Source organism: Neoarius graeffei, chromosome 10 (assembly GCF_027579695.1).
Source record: "Neoarius graeffei isolate fNeoGra1 chromosome 10, fNeoGra1.pri, whole genome shotgun sequence".
NCBI classification, from domain to species: Eukaryota; Metazoa; Chordata; class Actinopteri; order Siluriformes; family Ariidae; genus Neoarius; species Neoarius graeffei.
In genome coordinates, this window is record NC_083578.1 from 27,098,081 (window position 1) to 27,116,978 (window position 18,898).

Below are 18,898 nucleotides of genomic sequence, written 5' to 3' on the forward strand. Positions count from 1 at the left end.
CGGCCCTGCTCTTGCTGAATACCTCCTTGAGATCCCAGTACTCTGTGGGAACTTGAGATAACTCGGTGAGATCAGGGGGCTCGGCAGGAGACACAGGAGAGCTAGAGAGCAGACAAGAGGCATGGCATGCAGGGCCCCATTCCACAACCTGGCTTGTTACCCAGTCTATGCGAGGGTTGTGGCGAGTAAGCCAAGGAAGGCCTAGAATAACTGGGAACTCAGGTGAAGGAATCAGGTGCAGGGATATTTCTTCCTTGTGACCTTGAGACTGGAGGAAAACTGGAGAAGTAACTTGGGTGACTCTTCCATCACCTAACGCTTGGCCATCGAGGGCAGACACAGACAGAGGGACTTCAAGAGGTGCAGTAGGTATATTGATGCTTTGGGCGAAGTGAATATCCATAAAGTTCCCAGCCGCCCCTGAGTCTATCAAAGCTTGACAAGAGTGGACAGACTCACCCCAGGAGATGGAGACCGGGATGTAGATTCCTTGGCCAGGGAGTCCGGGAGAGAGGGTAGGCCCCGTCACAACCCTCCCTCGGCTGGACGGGGCGGTCCTTTTCCCAAGAGTTCGGGACATGATGCTCGGAAGTGACCAGGCTTGCCACAGTAGATGCAGCACTTGTCCCTCCTTCTGCGCTCCCTCTCAGATGCGGAGAGGCGAGTACGACCCACTTGCATGGGTTCTGGACAGTCACTGAAGGAGGTAGACGGTCTCCAGGTAGAGGTAGGGAGGCTGGGGGGGCTCAAGGCTTGGTGGCGTTCTCTCATCCTGTTGTCCAGACGAATAGCATGTGAGATGAGGGTTTCAAGGTCACTTGGGCATCCAATAGAGGCCAGACCGTCCTTGATGGGGTCAGACAGACCATGGTGGAAGGCTGACACCAGGGCAGTCTCGTTCCATCCACTTACTGCTGCGAGTGTTCGGAACGAGATGGCGTAATCTGCGACGCTTCCTCCTTGCCGGATGGACATGAGCTTTCGGGCTGCGTCGGTACTGATGTCTGCCTGATCGAAGACCCGAAGCATCTCTTCAGAAAACAGCTGGAAATCAAAGCACTCAGGTCCCTGTCTTTGCCAGATAGCAGTAGCCCAGGCTCGCGCCTTACCAGCTAATAAGGTGATCACAAAGGCAATCTTGCGGCGATCCGTAGTGTAGGTGGTAGGCTGAAGCTCAAAGGTGAGTTGACACTGGGTAAGGAACTCTCGGCACTCACTGTGCTTGCCGTCATACCTCTGTGGTGCAGGAAGGCTGGGTTCGCGAGGTGAAGAAGGCAGCATTGCAGGAGGCACTGGAGCAGGAGTGGGAGCTGGATCAGGAGCAGGAACTGGATCAGGAGCAGGAGATGCAGGCAGAGATGTCAGCTGTGCCAGGGTTTTCCCAATTTGCTGAAGCAGATCCTCGTGGCGAGCGAGGGCCTCACGTTGGCTGGTGAGCGTACGTCCATGAGCGTCCATGGTCGCTCCGAAGCGTGTCAAAGCTGCCATAATTCCCTGAAGGTTGGCCGGGTAGACAGTTGAAGCAGCCTCTGCTGAGTCGGTCATGACGGAGTCTTTCTGTTAGGGTTTTGCTGGGATTCGAACCTGGTTCGTTGGTGTGATAATCCAGCAAACCCCCACTAGGCCACCAGGGGGATGACTCAAATGCAGAGGCGTGAGGCGGAAGTAGAAAAAGAATCAAAAGGTTTATTTAAACTATATACACTATATACAGGGCAAAACAAAAGACAAAAAAAAAAAAAAACCAAAGAGTATAATCCAAAAGAAAAGCAAAGTGCAAAAATTCAAAAGCTAAGAAGATCAAAAAACACAGTACAAAGGAAACTGGAGATAAACATAACAGCACAAAGACTCCGTGACAAGAGGACTGAACTCAGGGGTATAAATAGACAAACTAATTAAGGACACAGGTGAAGATAATTAGGCAATTAACACAAACACAAAACACAGGAAAAGTGGCGGCCTCTAGAGGCCAAAATAAACACGACATGAAAAGGAAATAACAGCGGCCTCTAGAGGCCAAAACAGTCCTAGTCCTAACACTGTTAAGTTTAAGGAAGTTATGGGAGAACCAGGATCTGAGTTCCTGTAGGCAATCGGAGAGGGAGGTGGGTGGGAAAGAGGAGGTGGGTTTGGTGAACAGGTAGAGCTGGGTGTCATCCGCGTAGCAATGGAACTGGATGTTAAATTTACGGAAAATACTGCCAAGATGGAGGAGATAGATAATGAATAAAAAAGGTCCAAGCACAGAACCTTGGGGTACACCAGAAGAGAGGGGGAATGGTTGGGATGTGAATGTTTTCAGTTGGACCAACTGAGTGCGGCCAGAGAGATATGATTTAAACCAGTCCAGGGGCGTGTCAGATAGTCCAATAGTGGCTAATCTGTCAATGAGGATGGTGTGGGAGATTGTGTCAAAGGCTGCACTCAAGTCGATGAGGATGGTAAGGAGTCCAGTGTCAGCAGCCATGAGGAGGTCGTTAGTGATTTTGACAAGAGCTGTTTCTGTGCTATGAAGTGGGCGAAAGCCAGACTGGAACTGTTCATAGAGATTATTAAGAGAGAGGTGATCGTGAACCTGAGATGCAACAGTTTTTTCTAGGATTTTGGAAAGGAAAGGGAGATTGGAGATGGGACGAAGGTTGTTGAAATTATTGGGGTCAGCACCAGGTTTCTTGAGAATTGGGGTTACTATGGCTGATTTGAAAGATGAGGGGACAGTACCAGAAGTAAGAGAAGAATGGACAATAGCAGTTATTAGAGGGGTCAGTGATGAATGGATAGAGGCTTTTACCAGAGAAGTAGGGAGAGGATCAAGCTGGCAGGTAGATGGCTTGGATTTGTGGATGAGGTCAGATATATCAGCAGCAGAGGGAAGTTTGAAGCTAGAGAGTGGGTGGGAGAAAGGGATTTGAAAAACTGGGAAGGATGAGGCGGCTGAGATGTGAGGGGCTAGTTGCTGAGGAATAATGTCAATCTTTGTGTTGAAAAATGCCACAATTGAGTTGCAAAAATCAGTTGAGTAGAAATGGGGAGGGAGACAGTCAGGTGGGCGTAGTGTTTTGTTAATCAGAGAAAATAATGCTTGTGTGTTTCCATTACCTAGTCTGATTAAGTCTGCATAGTAATTGGATTTTGCAATGGAGAGAGAATCCTTATAGAAGAGAATGTGATTCATGAGCATGTCCTTATGAACAGTGAGACCAGTTTTTATGTAGAGGCGTTCCAGTTGACGACTTTTGGCCTTAAGTTGGTGGAGTTCGGGTGTCAACCAAGGTGCGGATTGGATGAAGGAGACAGTCCGTGTTTTTAAAGGAGCCAGGGTGTCCAGAAGATTGTGGAGGCCACTATTGTAGGGGAGAGCAGTTCATCAGGAGTGGATGTAAGGTTGATGCTAGGGAGATTTACGATACCAGTGTCCAGTGCAGTTAGGTTAATGTCCTTAATATTATGGAATGAGATGGTACGAAACAGTTTAGTTTTGGATAAAGTGACATTAACATTAAATGAAATAAGCATGTGGTCAGAGATGGGGAGATCGGCTGCAGAATAATTAGAGGGAGTAACACCAGAGTAACAGATAAGGTCCAAAATATGACCTTTCGAGTGCATGGGAAAATCAATAAACTGCTGCAGCCCAAAGCTGTCTAAGCAGGATATGAAGGCTTTGGTGAGGTAGTTATGAGTATTATAAATATGTACATTAAAGTCACCAAGCAGAATTATAGTAGGGGAGAGGGAGGAAATGTGAGTGAGGAAAGCAGAGAATTCACTGATAAAGTCAGAGTTGGGCTTAGGTGGACGGTAAACAGTGGCAACTATGGTCGGAGATGGACCATTCAGTTTTATGGCAAGAGACTCAAATGACGGGTAAACTGTCACAGAGACAGGTGAGACTTTCCAATTCTTGTGATAGATCATCGTGAGACCTCCCCCATGGCCAGTGGCACGGGGCTGACAGATGTAAACAAACCCAGGGGGAGTTGCTTCATTCAGCTGGGAAAAGTCGCCTAATTGTTGCCATGTTTCAGTCAGACACAAAAAGTCATACTTGCGGTCATTGATGAGGTCCTGGAGGAGATGTCCTTTGCCCGAAAGTGAGCGGATGTTAAATAGTCCGCAGTGGAGATCACTGTGGTCGCTTGTGAAGGAAGTATTAGCCGACCTGGCTAGGCTGGCTAGTACACGTGGTCCACTCTCCTGGCAGAATTTCTCGGTTGATGGCGAGATGAAGTCCAGATGGAGTTGATGGAAGAGGAGTCATCAATATTGAAGCTCCTTTGGGACCCATGGTGAATGTATTTCCAACGAGGAAAACAAGCAATGTCAGGGCAGAGCTGCAGTACCGGTGGTAGAACAGCCAAGTGGAGGCGAAGTTTCAGAAGCTCAGCAGCTGAGTATTGGAGCAGGGCTGTTGACTTCATCAGAAGGAGCAGGGCAATCCAGAAGAACATAGACCACACAGCCAACCTGTCGATCCACACTCTGGCTCGGTAGTCGGATCCAGAAGACAGGAGCAGCCGATTGAGGAATGAGAGCCAGGGAGTCACAGGTAGGCTAATAAAGCCACATAAACATGGAAAAATCCGATATGAAATGATGCCAGAATGGGAAATACGCAGAGTAGCAGTGGTAGGAGAGGAATGACCATCACAAAAGTAGAGATTGCAGATAAAAGTTAGTTAAAAAGCCGGAGAGCAGCAGCAGTAATTCGCACCAGCGTTCGCTCAAGCCGGAAGCCTTGAAGGTTGTCAGTTAGTCCGGGTGTCATGGTCCTGATGTTCCAGCATCCCAGATGTAATGCTGGAGTCTTTTTGATTGTTTTGTTTGGTGCACGGTTTTACAGCCCACTTGTCAGGATGAATCCCTTAGCTTCATGCACCCAATGAAGCAGGTAGGCTGTGGCGGGACAGCACCTAATTGGCTGGGGGCTGCCCAGCTTGAAGTGGGTGGTAGCTGTCCAGTGAGATAAATCATCTCTCCCACTGTCAGAGGCAGCCCCTGGTGCCCATTTCTACGCCAAACGAGAAAGGGCTTAAAACCGGTAACTGCTGACCTCCCGTGTTGTGTCTTCACTGCACAGTGAAGCTGGAGTTTCCTCTCCAGGGCACAGCCAATATTATTATTATTATTATTATTATTATTATTATTATTATTATACATACACATTCGATGGAACAAACCTGGTGGCCATGTTTGTTTACAAATTGTCACAGTCGCTTGCTATCATGGAAGTTTTATGTGTAATGCGTATTTTATTGCATTTTCAATTCACTGCGACAGTTTACTGTGGGCTCTGCTGGTGAACAATGAAATACTTCTGTGCATGTGCAGGAGAAAACGTTTTCATTGAATATTCGCATCAGCTCCGAAGTGTAACATCATGTTGTCTTGACAACCATGCAATATCATAAACCATATTCAACACTCATTCTCCATTGGGTAGAGTAGCATAATACAAGTAGGATAAGCGATATGCTAACAATATCGCATGCTAATCAAACCAAGTGAATGAAACCCGCTAGAAGGGAGTAGAATATGTTTTTATTCCATCGAAAAAGTGTCTTGTATGTATAATATTATAGCATATGAACCATCAAATTGTGTAGTGTATTTCGTGTCAATAAATTGCTACATTGTCTTGTGACAGTGATACCAATAATGAGATGCACATCGCAGTTACGATACATATTTATCCCTTTCTTTGACACTGCGTGCCATGTGCCAGAAACAACACCATGACATTTATTATGGTGTGACTCTGCTGGGTGCCTGGTGGACAGCAGTGAACCAGCGCTTTCACTTTACATCATTACTGTATAGTTACGATCAAATGTCAAACTTGAGATGTCAAACAGTTGTCCGGTTACATCTTTCACGTTCACGCACTTTGGAGCTCAGAGCGCGCAGCACCATTAGAACTAATGAGTATGCACCTGTTCCTGATTAGAGCTCAATCACAGTGCATACGAGGGTACTTCGAAAAGCTCTCAGCCTCACCCAGAAACAAGGGGCATAACTCCCATTTTGGGGCATAACTGTATACTATAAAGCTTTATATCACTGTCCACAAAAACTCAAATAAAAGAAGCAATCAAAAAAGAAAGAAGAAGAAAGCTTCGAGCTGGCGTGCTGTTGCTCCAGAGCAATGCACCTGTCCATACAGCACAGGTGGGAGTGGCAGAAGCAGCCAAATGTGGCTTTGAACTGTTGTCCCATGCACCTTACTCCCCCAACCTGGCACCGTCTGACCTCCTGTCTGTTTCCCAAACTGAAATCCTACTTGCGTGATTTCCATTTTCACACTGATGATGAAGTCATCCTGGTATTGAGGTGGATCTGGAGGTTCAAGATGTCACCTTCTGTGAAGGGATAGAGATGCTTGAACATCAGTGGACCAAGTGCATTGAAGTTTAAGGAGACCATGTTTGAAAAATAATGCAAGAACAGCCCTTTCTCCTGTGACGTTTTCTGGGTGAGGCTGAGAACATTTTGAAGTACCCTTGTACATATGAGGGCTCTCAGTAACACAGGCTACATTCACACTGCAGGCTGAAGTGACTCAAATCCGATCTTTTCGCCCATATGTGACCTGTATCCGATCTTTTATTGACAATATGAACGACACAGATCCGATTTTTTCAAATCCGACCCAGGCCGTTTGGATATGTGGTCCTAATTCCGATTCCTATCCGCTCTTTTCATATGCGACTTCAGTCTGAACCGCCAGGTCGCATTCATCCGACTTACACGTCATCAACAAGCCACAAACGTCACTATTCTGCGCTGAAGTAGGCGGCGGGTCTCTCAAAAAAGTTACAACAACATGGCGCATAATCACGGGCGCAGATAGAGGGTGGGACGAGTCATATTTAAATTCACCTCGTTCGGTCCCCCCCACTTATAGGGAGGAAAAAACGTCTATGCTGTCTTTCTTTGCATAAGGCAAACCTCACGGAAAAATCAAAAGACTAATTACCATTCGGTTTATTGAGGTGCACGGCAGTGTATACATAGTTGCAACAACTCACATAAAACAAAGACTGATATTCGGTTGGTTGAGCTGCGCAGACTGCACAGGTTGCAAGCTCGAGCTTGGTTGCTATGGTTACTAACAACAAGTTTGACAGGCATATCGGGGTTGGGGTTGGTTTGCTGGCAGCTTTGTCCCCCCCAGTTTTTTGTCCCTCCCAGTTCAAAAAACGTATCTGCGCCCCTGCGCATGACATCAATGCGAGGGACGCTTCGGGCTGTGAAGGTTCTGAATCTTCTCAATGGAAGGACGCAGAGGTTAGGGAGCTGATTTCCATTTGGGGGGATGCAGCTATTCAAGCTAGATTGGATGAGTCATACCGCAACCGGGCGGTTTTACTTCCGTAAACACTGGCCATGCTCACTGCGTGTGACGTCGTCGTATCCTGCAATGCGCATGCGGAACACTTTTAGGTCGCTTTTCGTTCATACTGAGGATCACATACAAGTCGCATATATTTGTTAATGTGAACGACCTCACAAAAAAATCGGATTTCACAAAAAAATCGGAATTGAGCATTAAGCCTTGCAGTGTGAACGTAGCGACAGAGACTTTGCAAAAGCCTTGTATTTTGTATTGCTTTTTTATGTTTTTGGACGTTGAGTGTTGTATTACCTCTGATATCCTGTCTGTTCCTCACTCAACCACTGCCTGTTTTTCGACTCTGCCTCTGTCTACGTTTTGGATCGGTTTGCCAGCGTGTTTTCAATAAAACTCTTGCTGCACTTGCATCCGCCTACCTCCTTTACATGACAGAAACTGTCAAGCTAGTGGACTAATAAAACTGTTTTAACAAGTTTTATATGAAACCGTCATGAATATTTTCTGTAAAATGTGTTAGTCAATAATCCCACATTATTTTTTAAAAAGCAGATTAGAAATAAGCGCTGGATATAAACCCATCTATCTTATGGAAATAAAGATACAAATTTCATTGTCCGGTGGTCTTGTTTAATAGTAAATAATCCCATGTTATTTTTTTAAAAAAAGCAAATTAAAAATTAAATTACTTTACAGGCATTTAGCAGATGCTTTTATTCAGAGTGACATACAATGAGGGGACACACACACACACACTCACACATATATATATATATATATATATATATATATATCATCTCATCTCATTATCTCTAGCCGCTTTATCCTGTTCTGCAGGGTCGCAGGCAAGCTGGAGCCTATCCCAGCTGACTACAGGCGAAAGGCGGGGTACACCCTGGACAAGCCACCAGGTCATCATAGGGCTGACACATAGACACAGACAACCATTCACACCTACGGTCAATTCAGAGTCACCAGTTAACCTAACCTGCATGTCTTTGGACTGTGGGGGAAACCGGAGCACCTGGAGGAAACCCACGTGGACACGGGGAGAACATGCAAACTCCGCACAGAAAGGCCCTCGCCGGCCACGGGGCTCGAACCCGGGCTTTCTTGCTGTGAGGCGACAGCGCTAACCAAGGGCACTTGAGCCATGGATTTTCCTGCCAGTGTAGGGAATCGAACCAGCAACCCTTTGGGCCCAAGGCTGCTTCTCTAACCTTTAGGTCATGGCTGCTCCCTAAAAATAACCGATGGATAAAAAATCTCTCTGTCTTTTGTAAATAAAGATACACATTTCATTGTCCAGTGGTCAAGTGTTTATGAGATGTTGCCTTGCAATTACGGTTGGGTTCCCTGTGATGGTACCGAGAGTTGGCCTAGTGGTTAGTGTGTCTGCCTCTCAATCGGGAGATCACGAGTTATACTCGAGGTTGGGTCATACCAAAGGCCATCATAAAAATGGTACCTACTGCCGTCTGGCAAGGCAATACTGATGCGACTGGGGAGTCAAGCTCTCATGGTTATCAGAGGACTAGCCCCCCACTGTAACCCTAGTTATGTAATAGGTGAGAGGCCGAGGGCTATACGTAGAAACGGAGATTGGTGCCGCCATATGGCGTGGGAAGGACTTTCGACTTTCCCTGTGGTGGTACGCATTCGTCGTTTGTATGTACAGACGTCGTATGGTTAAAGCCATCAAAAATGAGGTTGATGCATTACCATATTCTCTTAAGTATGGGGCTCTGCTCTGCGCGTGCTTTGCCCCAAGCACCACTATAATACTCGCTAATGAGAATTAACATGCCTGATGATACTCTATCAAATTTAATGACCTTTAGTTTACGTTTATTAAGTGTATGTAAGTGTCAGTGTAATAAATGTGATCAGTACAGAAACATTTTTAAAGTACCCACTTCTCTATGCTGCATGTTAATGAGACCGTTATAGCACTAAGATGGTTTCACTGACTGCAGTAGTTTGATTAATCCAATGCACATCAAACATTTTGGGCCTATATTAATGTGGATTTATAAAGTAGTAGTTGTCTTTTGGAAAATTAAAAAAAAAAACATACTGGGGGGGCAGCACAGTCGTGTAGTGGTTAGCACAGTCACCTCACAGCAAGAAGGTTCTAGGTTTGAGCCCAGCAGCCAATGGGGGCCATTCTGTGTGGAGTTTGCATGTTCACCCTGTGTCTGCATGGGTTTCCTCCGGGTGCTCTGGTTTCCCCCACAGTCCAAAGACGTGCGGTTAGGTTCATTTGTGGCTCTAAATTGACTGTAGGTGTGAATGAGAGTGTGAATGGTTGTTTGTCTCTGTGTGTCAGCCCTGCGACGATCTGGCGACTTGTCCAGGGTGTACTCCGCCTCTCGCCCATAGTCAGCTGGGATAGGCTCCAGCTTGCCTGCAACCCTGCACAGGATAAGCGGTTATGGATGATGGATGGAGGGATATACTGGAGGAAACAAAAGACTAAAACCTTTAGTTCACACTGATTCCAGTTAAAACTTTGTCCTTTCATTGATTCAAGTTATTTCAATTGTGTTCAACAAGTCATTCAGATTTGTCCACTGATTCGTTCAGTTGATCATGCCACTGTCTGCAATATACAGCAATCAGCTCAAGCAATATAACAGAGCAAATAACAGTTACTAGTTTGTGTTACTTAAATGATTGTATGTCAGTGTTTAAGAATAATAATAATTTTTCACAACTAGCTCAATGTGGATTACTTACTGTGTGCACTGAAGTGCTAGGAGTAAGACAACATGGGAAACACACTGACCCACTGAATGACAAAGGAGTAAATCTCGGTCATGACCAAACAGAAAGTCACATTTATATATACAGTAACAGTCAAAAGTTTGTACACCCCTACTCATTCATAGGTTTTTCTGTATTTTGACTATTTTCTACATTGTAGAACAAAACTGAAGACACCAAAACTATGAAATAACATATGGAACATACATGGAATTATGTGGTAAACAAAAAATTGCTACCAAAGCAAATATGTTTCATATTTTAGATTCTTCAAAGTAGCCACTGTTTAACTTGATGATGCTTTGCACCCTATTGGCATTATCTTAACCAGCTTCATGAGGTGGTCACCTGGAATGCTTTTCAATTAACAGCTGTGCCTCGTCAAAAGTTAATTAGTGCAATTTCTTGCCTTCTTAATGTATTTGAGATCAAACAGTAAATAGTAAATAATAAACATACAATAAATAGCCCTATTCCACAACTGTAGTAATCCATATTTTGTCAAGAACAGCTCAATTAAGTAAAGAGAAATGACATCCATCATTACTTTAAGACAGGAAGTATCTCTTAATTAATGAAAATAAAGAAAAACCCTTGAATTAGAAGGTGTGTCCAAACTTTTGACTGGTACTGTATGTATGGGCTGTTCTGAGTTTACTAATGCATTCCATGATTTTTTGAAAGTTCTTGAAAGGTCAGATTCACCCAGGTGTTCTTCAGTGTATAAGTATTGTATGGGAGGTATCTTACTCTGTTTACTATTTACTTGTTCTGACATTAGTATTTATTTAAAAAGAACTTAATTTATTAACACTGAAGTCTTCCTTACTGAACATGTTTGAAACTGAAACTAAATCCAAATTCTGTGTCAAAATTAACACTGAAGTCCCTTCATATGAAAGTTCTGAACTTTAATCTGATGTAATTTGCTCTTTGTAGCATGTCGTGCAGTGTGTGTTTGTGGCCATCAGAACCATTGGCAACATCATGATTGTCACCACTCTGCTACAGTTCATGTTTGCCTGTATTGGTGTGCAGCTCTTCAAGGTACGTTGATCAAACACAATAATTGAATTGCTTGTGCATCTCAAACAATTAGAATATCGTGAAACAGTTCAATATTTTCCATCAGTTATTTAAGAAAGTGAAAAGTTTAATATATTCTAGACTCATGACACGTAAACAAATGTTTCAAGCGTTTTTCTATTTTAATTTTGATAATTGAGATTATGTCTGACAGTGCAAAAAATAGAGATCTCAGAATATTAGAGTATTTCATTTCGGGTTTGAGTAAAACAGTATAAATACCATGTAGCTCTTGGTCTAATTCAGTACACACAACCACGATCATGGGGAAGACTGCTGACTTGACAGTTGTCCAGAAGACACCCCACAAGGAGGGTAAGCCACAGAAGGTCATTGCTGAAAAGGTGCACAAGCAAAAGGGATGACCGCAGTCTTGAGTGGATTATCAAGAAAAGTCAATTCAAGAACTTGGGAGAGCTTCACAAGGAGTGGACTGAGGCTAGTGTCAGTGCATCAAGAGCCGCCACACATAGACGTCTTCAGGAAAGGGGCTACAACTGTCGTATTCCTAATATCAAGCCACTCCTGACCCAGAGACAACGTCAGAAGTGTCTTACCTGGGCTAAGGAGAGAAAGAACTGAACTGTTGCTCAGTGGTCCAAAGTCCTCTTTTCAGATGAAAGTAAATTTTGCATTTCATTTGGAAATTAAGGTCCTAGAGTCTGGAGGAAGCATGGAGAGGCACAGAATCCAAGGTGTTTGAAGTCCAGTGTGAAATTTCCACAGTCTGTGTTGACTCGGGATGCCATGCCATCTGCTGGTGTTGGTCCACTGTGTTTTATCAAGTCCAAAGTCAACTCAGCCATCTACCAGGAGATTTTACAGCACTTTATGCTTCCATCTGCTGACAAGCTTTATGGAGATGCCAATTTCCTTTTCCAGCAGGACTTAGCACCTGCTCACAGTGCCAAAACTACTACCAAATGGTTTGCTGACCATGATATTACTCACCTGACCTGAACCCTGTAGAGAATCTATGGAGTATTGTCAAGAGGAAGATGTGAAACACCCGACCCAAAAATACAACCAAGTATTGAGTAGATAAATGAACATACTTTTCAGAAGTTGGACATTTCTGTATTGTAAATCCATTTTTGATTGATCTTAGGAAATATTCTAATAATTTGAGATAATGGATTTCTGATTTTCATGAGCTATAAGCCATAATCATCAAAATTAAAATAAAAAAAGCCTTGAAATATTTCACTTTGTGTAATGAGTATAGAATATATGAAAGTTTACCATTTTGCATTACATTACGATAAAAAAAAAACCTTTTTCATGATATTCTAATTAATATGGTGTAACACCACGATTATACGGCACTTCAAAGATCCACAAGCCAGGGATCTTCCAAAGACCTATTGTGAGTTTTATTGGTTCTCCACCATAATTTGTCTAAGCACTTGAGTTTCATTCTATCTCCTTTGGTTGGAAACTCTGAACATCAGCTAAAGAATTCCAAACAATGGGTAGATTATACTGCTGAATTGAAGTTTGATAAGGATCAAGAGTTGGTCACATTTGATGTAGTTTCTCTATTTACTTCGATACCAACAGACATTGTGGTTAGTGTTGCCAAAGAATGACTTTCTTCTGATTTGAGTGTACGTCACCATACTGCATTAACACTGACCGATATCTGTTCCTTATTGTCTTTTTGTTTGAATTCGACTGAATTCCAGTGCCAAGGAAGATATTATAGACAGGTTCATGGTACTGCCATGGGTTTACCTGTTTCTGTTGTGGTGACCAATCTTGTTATGGAGGACTTGGAGAACAGAGCATTACGAACATTTTTTTAACTCACTGAGAATGTATTTCAGGTATATGGATGATGTAGCTTGTATTATGCAGAGAAAGGATATCACTTCATTCCACAATCACATGAATAAACAAGATCAACACATCAAGCTTACGTTTGAGAGGTATAATTCTGAAGGTCTTCCATTCTTGGATACTCTGAACATTGTATAAGAGGATGGCAGTTTTAATATATCTGTATATTGCAAGAACATGCATACAAATAGATATTTAGATTTTAACAGCCATCACCCACCACACCATAAGGCATGCGTTGTAAGGACTCTATATCATAGAGCCCATAACATTCCTACAATGGACAACAACAGGAAAAAAGAAGAGAAACACCTTTTTACCACATTAAAGGACATGAACAGATGCCCTAAGAATTTTATCCACAAGTATAACAAGGAGGTGCACCTCTTCGGACTCTTCCTGGAGGATGTGACAAGGAATGTATTCTGGGACAGCAAAGGTGGAATAACCATTGGAGGAATTAATATTAACAATCTCAAGTACATAGTAGTGATAAGCCCAACAGTCGAGCTTATGAGAACATGCAAGAACATGCATACAAATAGATATTTAGATTTTAACAGCCATCACCCACCACACCATAAGGCATGCGTTGTAAGGACATGCAAGAACATGCATACAAATAGATATTTAGATTTTGGAAAGATGCAAAAAGATGCAAAACTGAAAATCAATGCAGGAAAAAAAAATCAAAGAAAATCGGTGAGAAAAGGAAGGCAAGAAAATGTACAACTGAATCTGGAAGGAGGAACGGTGGAGCAGGTGCAAGAGTTCAAGTACCAGAGTTTATTTCACAGAGAAGGGTGAAACATGGAGAGCAGTCCAAAAGGGAATAAAAAGAGGAAGGATGAAGATGAGAAGACTAAAGAAAATATGGAAGCGTGCTGACATTACAACAGGGCTAAAAATCAGATTGTTGACATCAATAGTGTTTCCTACAGTCATTTATGGAGCAGAAGCCTGGGTAATCAGAAACAGAGAGGAGAAAAAAATAAATGCATTTGAGATGAGCCACTTGAGAAGAGTATTAGGAGTGAGATGGTTCCACAGAGTGACTAACGAGGAGGTGAGAAGGAGGGCAGGAGTAGATATCACCCTGGTAGAAAGAGTAAATGACATACAAAGAAGATGGCTGGGACACATGGAAAGGATGCTGGAATGGAGATTGGCAAAAAAGGTGATGCATGGAAGAATGCAAGGAACCCCAGACCAAGAGGTAGACCCAGAAGGACTTTGTGGAAATCAATAAGAAGAGCGAACCCAACACTGACAGCACAAGAAATGCCTGATGCTTGCCAAAGATTTAAAAAAAAAAAGTGGAAAGACTACAGAGTGGCTGTCAAAAGGGACCCAACCCAGAACACACTGGATGGGCGATAAGTAAGTATAACAAGGAAAGTACCACCAACACAGGAGTGGAAAGGATTCGCCACTTTACCCTGCGTTAAAGATGTGACTGAAAGAATCCAATGCATATGAAGTGAGCATTTCATCAGGTCCAGTGTTAAGCCAGTCCAAACGTTGAAGCAGATCTTATCAAAACCAAAAGACTGCATTCCAAAAGAGAAAACACGAGCGTCGTGTACCAGATTCCTTGTAAAGACTGTAATGCTAAGTATATTGGTGTGACTGGATGTTCGCTTGATACAAGAACAAAAGTAGATCAGGCAAATGTTAGGTTGGCTAAATGTGAGACCTTGGCTTTAGCTGACCATGCCAATAGTCTGGGCCATGATGTAGCATGGTATAACAGCAGTGCACTCATTTCTCAAGACCATTGGCTAAGGAGAAAAATTGCTGAATCATGGATGATGCTAGTGCTAGCAATCCACTAACCAACAGAGACTGTGGCGGGAAAATACCTGAAAGTTATCAGACTTTAATTAAAAATACATAATTTATATTTTTAGCATGTAAATTTTATGTAAGGTTTTTAGTTTATCTCACCATTTTTTATTTATGTGGGGTTTTTTTATGTTTTTTAAAATAGTTTGTTGACGTTTGTAAGTACGTATTCCATTCTGTCCCTGATGATGGACTGTTACTCCGAAAGTTTGGAATAAAACGTCATAAATTTATGTGGAAGACATGTTTTTATTGATTTTAATATGATTCCCACATACAAACAAACTTTGGATATCATATTCTAATTGTTTGAGATGCACTAGTAATATTTTTCTTATGTCTCTTTTATATATATATATATATATATATATATATATATATATATATATATATATATATATATATTTTACCCAGTGTACTAACAAACAGTTGAACTGAGTGTAAAGTTCATGATCTGTTTTCTCTAGGGGAGGTTTTACAGCTGTACAGACGAAGCCAAGTTGAGTCAAGAAGAATGCAAGTGAGTGTTAAATCTATAATTACAGGGGGCGTCGTGGCTCAGGTGGATAAGGCGCCACACCATAAATCCGGGGACCCGGGTTCGATTCCGACCCGAGGTCATTTCCCGATCCCTCCCCATCTCTCTCTCCCGCTCATTTCCTGTCTCTACACTGCCCTATCCAATAAAGGTGAAAAAAGCCCAAAAAATATCTTTAAATCTATAATTACAGTCAGGTCCATAAGTATTTAGACAGTGCCATAGTTTTTGTGATTTTGCATTCTGTACACTAGCACAGTAGATTTAAAACAAGATGGTTGACAAAATACGGATAGGTCACAGACTATGGATTACGGAAATATAATAAAGGATACAAAATGGGGCGGCACGGTGGTGTAGTGGTTAGCGCTGTCGCCTCACAGCAAGAAGGTCCGGGTTCGAGCCCTGTGGCTGGTGAGGGCCTTTCTGTGCGGAGTTTGCATGTTCTCCCCATGTCTGCGTGGGTTTCCTCCGGGTTCTCCGGTTTCCCCCACAGTCCAAAGACATGCAGGTTAGGTTAACTGGTGACTCTAAATTGACCGTAGGTGTGAATGTGAGTGTGAATGGTTGTCTGTGTCTATGTGTCAGCCCTGTGATGACCTGATGACTTGTCCAGGGTGAACCCCGCCTCTCGCCCGTAGTCAGCTGGGATAGGCTCCAGCTTGCCTGCAACCCTGTAGAACAGGATAAAGTGGCTAGAGATAATGAGATGAGATGGCAAAAAAATGCAATTATGTATACAACCCCGATTCCAAAAAAGTTGGGACAAAGTACAAATTGTAAATAAAAACGGAATGCAATAATTTACAAATCTCAAAAACTGATATTGTATTCACAATAGAACATAGACAACATATCAAATTTCATGCCAAATATTGGCTCATTTGAAATTTCATGACAGCAACACATCTCAAAAAAGTTGGGACGGGGCAATAAGAGGCTGGAAAAGTTAAAGGTACAAAAAAGGAACAGCTGGAGGACCAAACTGCAACTCATTAGGTCAATTGGCAATAGGTCATTAACATGACTGGGTATAAAAAGAGCATCTTGGAGTGGCAGCGGCTATCAGAAGTAAAGATGGGAAGAGGATAACCAATCCCCCTAATTCTGCGCTGACAAATAGTGGAGCAATATCAGAAAGGAGTTCGACAGTGTAAAATTGCAAAGAGTTTGACCATATCATCATCTACAGTGCATAATATCATCAAAAGATTCAAAGAATCTGGAAGAATCTCTGTGCGTAAGGGTCAAGGCCGGAAAACCATACTGGGTGCCCGTGATCTTTGGGCCCTCAGATGGCACTGCATCACATACAGGCATGCTTCTGTATTGGAAATCACAAAATGGGCTCAGGAATATTTCCAGAGAACATTATCTGTGAACACAAGTCACCGTGCCATCCGCCATTGCCAGCTAAAACTCTATAGTTCAAAGAAGAAGCCATATCTAAACATGATCCAGAAGCGCAGACGTCTTCTCTGGGCCAAGGCTCATTTAAAATGGACTGTGGCAAAGTGGAAAACTGTTCTGTGGTCAGACGAATCAAAATTTGAAGTTCTTTATGGAAATCAGGGACCCTGTGTTATTCGAACTAAAGAGGAGAAGGACGACCCAAGTTTTGCTGAAAGGTATATCCAGGTTCTAGAGCAACATATGCTCCCATCCAGACGACGTCTCTTTCAGGGAAGACCTTGCATTTTCCAACATGACAATGCCAAACCACATACTGCATCAATTACAGCATCATGGCTGCGTAGAAGAAGGGTCCGGGTACTGAACTGGCCAGCCTGCAGTCCAGATCTTTCACCCATAGAAAACATTTGCCGCATCATAAAACGGAAGATACGACAAAAAAGACCTAAGACAGTTGAGCAACTAGAATCCTACATTAGACAAGAATGGGTTAACATTCCTATCCCTAAACTTGAGCAACTTGTCTCCTCAGTCCCCAGACGTTTACAGACTGTTGGAAAGAGAAAAGGGGATGTCTCACAGTGGTAAACATGGCCTTGTCCCAACTTTTTTGAGATGTGTTGTTGTCATGAAATTTAAAATCACCTAATTTTTCTCTTTAAATGATACATTTTCTCAGTTTAAACATTTGATATGTCATCTATGTTCTATTCTGAATAAAATATGGAATTTTGAAACTTCCACATCATTGCATTCCGTTTTTATTTACTTTGTCCCAACTTTTTTGGAATCGGGGTTCTAAATACTGAATAGGTTTAGTTCTTATTCAGTGTGTATTCAGTGCTTTTTGGCAGCTTGTCTCTTGTATTCGTGAAATGGAGCATAGCTTGTCAAGCAAAGACTTAATCTCGAGTGCATAGCACTGTATGTTTTTTTTTTTTTTTAGCTGATATAGGGCAATTTGTTCAGCAGAGTGATGTAAGTTGACTTATGATTGCATCATCAGTGACTTCTAGGAATAACATGATATCATGTATGATGCAATCCCGGCTTCAGATTGCATCATTCATTGTTTTGCCAAAAAAAAAAATACTATCCAAACCCAATCATAGATTTATTCATCGAGCCTATCTTGAAAACTAGAGCCAATTAACAATTTTAAGTTGCATTTTCGTTCTCAGCGACCCAGAATTAGTAAAGCTTGACTATATTTATTTCGGAAGCGTTTTAGCTGTAAGTTGTGTTATAGCAAGGTGTGGCCTGTTTCCTCATTATTTCGTGACAGATTAAGGAGAAGAAAATTCTGGAGTTGATTCCAAGTGTTGAGTTTGCATTTAGTAGCTCACGGGAACTCTCAATATGCAATCCAAAGAGGTGTCAGTGCACGTGAAGGAAGCCATCATTATTCCCTTTTGAGTCTGGTTCCTCTCAAGGTTACTTCCACATATTGGTTGCAACGTTTTTGTTCAGTCCCTTGAATTAAAGCTGAAAGTCGACGCTTCAGTCACATATTGATGGCTTAATTTCAAATCCATTGTGGTGGTATACAGATGCAAAATTGAAAAAAATCGTGTCGCTGTGCAAATACTTATGGACGTGATTGTGGAAAGCTTGTGCTAATGCAAGCTTGTCATATTTTGTTGCATGACAGGATTTCAAAATCACTATTTAAACATAATATGCCATACATATTCAGTATGGCATATTATGTTTAAATGTGTGCTAAGACCATCAAACTGTTGTGTAATATTTGTGTGTGTGTGTGTGTGTGTGTAGGGATGTAACTCTAGGGATGTATGAATACATTATTTCGACTGAATTTATATATTCTAAACATAAAACTACAGTTTTTTTTTAAGAAAGCCTGCCCACACAGGGCTTTTGGTTGACACTAGAGGTTAGCATCAGGACTGGGACCATGCAGCATGTAACAATGTGTGACACATGAGTCACACAAGCTGTAGGTTTTTATTTCATGTTTCTATGCAGTCAGATGTGAAGTTTGTGGGAATGAACATGTGGTGAGAGATGAAATTTTGAAGTCAAAGAAAGACCAC

General features: G+C 42.4%; 1 protein-coding gene across 14 annotated transcripts in view; it reads left to right on the forward strand.

Moving 5' to 3' along the window:
* cacna1db (calcium channel, voltage-dependent, L type, alpha 1D subunit, b) overlaps positions 1-18,898 on the forward strand; it is a 410,093-nt gene that overhangs the window by 313,953 nt on the left and 77,242 nt on the right. For all 14 annotated transcript variants that reach the window (XM_060931662.1, XM_060931659.1, XM_060931664.1 and 11 more), the window contains 2 exons: positions 11,060-11,167; positions 15,358-15,410. In XM_060931662.1, the coding sequence (XP_060787645.1) occupies positions 11,060-11,167; positions 15,358-15,410 (161 nt within the window). The remainder of the gene's footprint in view (positions 1-11,059; positions 11,168-15,357; positions 15,411-18,898) is intronic.